The sequence below is a fragment of the Crocodylus porosus genome, unplaced genomic scaffold (assembly GCF_001723895.1).
Source record: "Crocodylus porosus isolate Cpor-Errol unplaced genomic scaffold, CroPor_comp1, whole genome shotgun sequence".
In the NCBI taxonomy this organism is placed as follows: Eukaryota; Metazoa; Chordata; order Crocodylia; family Crocodylidae; genus Crocodylus; species Crocodylus porosus.
The window spans coordinates 817,684-820,197 of record NW_017728919.1 but is presented as its reverse complement, the minus strand read 5'-3'; the positions used below and the strand labels follow the sequence as shown (position 1 = coordinate 820,197).

General features: G+C 67.1%; 1 protein-coding gene across 1 annotated transcript in view; it reads right to left on the bottom strand.

Moving 5' to 3' along the window:
- Positions 1–6: 6 nt before the first annotated feature.
- MIDN (midnolin) overlaps positions 7–2,514 on the bottom strand; it is a 16,188-nt gene continuing 13,680 nt past the window's right edge. The window contains 1 exon segment of the mRNA XM_019538276.1: positions 7–350. Within this exon segment, the coding sequence (XP_019393821.1) occupies positions 88–350 (263 nt within the window). The 3' untranslated portion in view covers positions 7–87.

The following is a 2,514-nucleotide window of genomic DNA, read 5'->3' as shown; positions in this document are numbered from 1 at the left end:
AGGCGGTGGCGGGCGCCATCCACCGAAGGGCCGAGCGTCCTCGCTGCCCCCCGGGTGCGCCGCGGGTCCAGTCTGCTCGCAGGGGGTCTATGCTACGACAAACTCCGATTTCAGGTCTGCCTTGACCTCCGGTTTCCACACCGAGTCTTCGAAGTCCAGGTCCAGGCTGCCTTCGCTGGACACGCTGCTGTTACTATTGGTCCGGCTGGACTTGCGGTTGGGCAGCCAGTGGTAGGGGGCCCGGGCGTCCCTCCGCGCCTTCCGACGTAGCCGCTTCTGGTGCATCAGCATCTGGAGGCGCTCCACCTTGCAGCGGGTGGCGCGGTTCTCGGTCTGCCGCAAGCGGTCCCCTGCAACGGAGAGAGAGAGCGCCGCGGCTGGGGTCAGGGCCTGGGCTTGCTCAAGGGGCGGTTTAACAACACGGGGGGCAGCGCCGCACGGGACAGCCCCCAGTCCAGAGACTTCCCAGGCAGAGAGGAGGATCGTCCCCACCGGCCCGGAGAAGCCGCACGCAGAGCCTGCGCCCCCCCAGCTGCAGAAAGTGGCAAACCTGGGCATGGACCCCAAGGCTCTCAAGCCCCAGGCACCGAAGAGGCACGTATTACGACCCAAGAGACCCGGTCCTGCAGTCCCTCGCCCTGCTGGTCCTGCAAGGCCGGGGAGAAAGCCCAGGAGCCCGGTGCTCTGCCGCCCGGAGCTAAACCCGCCGGGGGTGGCAACCGTCCTCTGGTCCTCAACTGCAAACGCCCCTGCGGCAGCCCCTCAACCACCCCCAGCATCCTCCTGGCAGCCCCTCGGAGGATGCTCTGGACCGCTTCAGGCCCAGACGCTGCCTGCCCAAAAAGTTGGGACATCCCCATTCCCGGACAGCCCGGCTTTTGTTCGCTCGCCAGGGAAGCAGCAGGGGGGTGGGAAGAGGCAAAGGGCAAGCGACACCGGAGCGCAGCCCCAGCCGCCGGGAGAGCACGCGTCGTCTGGGCCGGGAGGAGAAGCCATTTTGTACAAGCGCTTCCAGCTCCAAGAATCTGCTGCCCGTTCGTCCTCAACGGGACGGATCCCAGGGGAAACTTTTTCGCCCCATCACCTGAGCAGACCTGGGAGCCGACTCGGATACGTTCTCCCCTCCCCAGGAACTGCTGAGTCGCCCCGGCACCTCCTCGACCTGGCCCTCACTGGTCGGACAGCAGGCAGGGAGCAAGGAGCAGCGACCAGCAGGGGAAGGGGGAGAGCCAAACTGAGGGAGCGGGTCCGCTTCGTGCCTCCAACCAGCCCCCCGGGCGGCTGGAGACGGTCCCACCCGCACGCCCCGAAGCGGAGGAACCAGCATGGAAAAGCCCGTAGGAGACGAGGCTGGTTTCCGGGCACAAGACAGCAGGAAGCGTCCTCCCCCGCCATTTCCTGGGGAGCCAGGGAGGGGAGCAAGGGCACAGAGGATGGAAGGAGTGGGCCGGGAAGATGCGCCCGTACCTAGGGAGGCAGCGATGGCGCGGTTGCCAGCGGCAGCGTTAATAGGGTGCGTCCCTTGAGCGAGCGGAACAGAAGCGCCTGGCTGCTTCCCACCTCCTCCTCTCCACGGCGAGCAAGCGAGCGGCGGGGAGAGAGCGCGCGCGAGCGCCCCGGCCCCGCTTGCTTTAGCAGCGAGTGGGAGGAGGAACAATTGAACATTTATAGATGTGGGCTTCAGCGCCGGGGAAAGAGGAAAAAAGAATCCCACTCCATCATAAACTTGGCCCTGAACGCTGCCGTCTCCCTGCAGCGCCGCCGGGGGGGGAAGCACGTGGCACCGCCGTGGGGGCGGCGCGGGCCGGAGACGGGCGCTGCAGCCTGGCGCAGAGGGAATTCCAAGCAGCCGGGTCCGAGCCAGGCACGAAGCCCGAGCGGCTCGGGGATGCTGATGGCGGGGGTCCGACCCGTCTCCCCCGTGCCCCGTTCCCTCCGCCTGCGAGTGGGCAGGCCCCTTCCTACCCCCCGGGGCAGGCTGGGAGGATGCAACCTGCGCGTGCTTTGGTCCCAAGCCGCATCCTAGAGGCGGTCGGGAAACCGCTCTCGACGACACCAGCAGCAGGGCCAGCTGGGACCGAGGAGCCCAAACCCCTTGGGCACCACGTGCCCAGGCTTCGGGCTGCGCGAGGAGCCAGTAGCTATTGCAGCTGATCCCCAGGCTTGCGCAGCGAGGCCTGGCACGTGGGGAAGGGGCTCCCGCCCGCATCCAGTGCCCCCACACAACCGCCCTGCAACTTCCCTTCCCCCTCCCTGCAAGGCGACAGCTCTCCAAAACCCTCCCACCTGCTCCCCCTCCGCTCCCCCTGCCGAGACCCTCTCCGAATGCTACTAATGCCTGGGCCCCCTCCCCGGCTGTCCAGCGCTGGCCCTGTGGGCGGAAAGGCATGCAAAGCATGTGTGGTGCAGAGAGCAAAGCCCTGTTCCTGCGCCTCGCAAAAAAAAAAAAATTAGGACCCCCTGCGGGGGGGGGAGGGGGGAGCCTCGGTGCAGATACTAGGGCTGTTTGTCTGG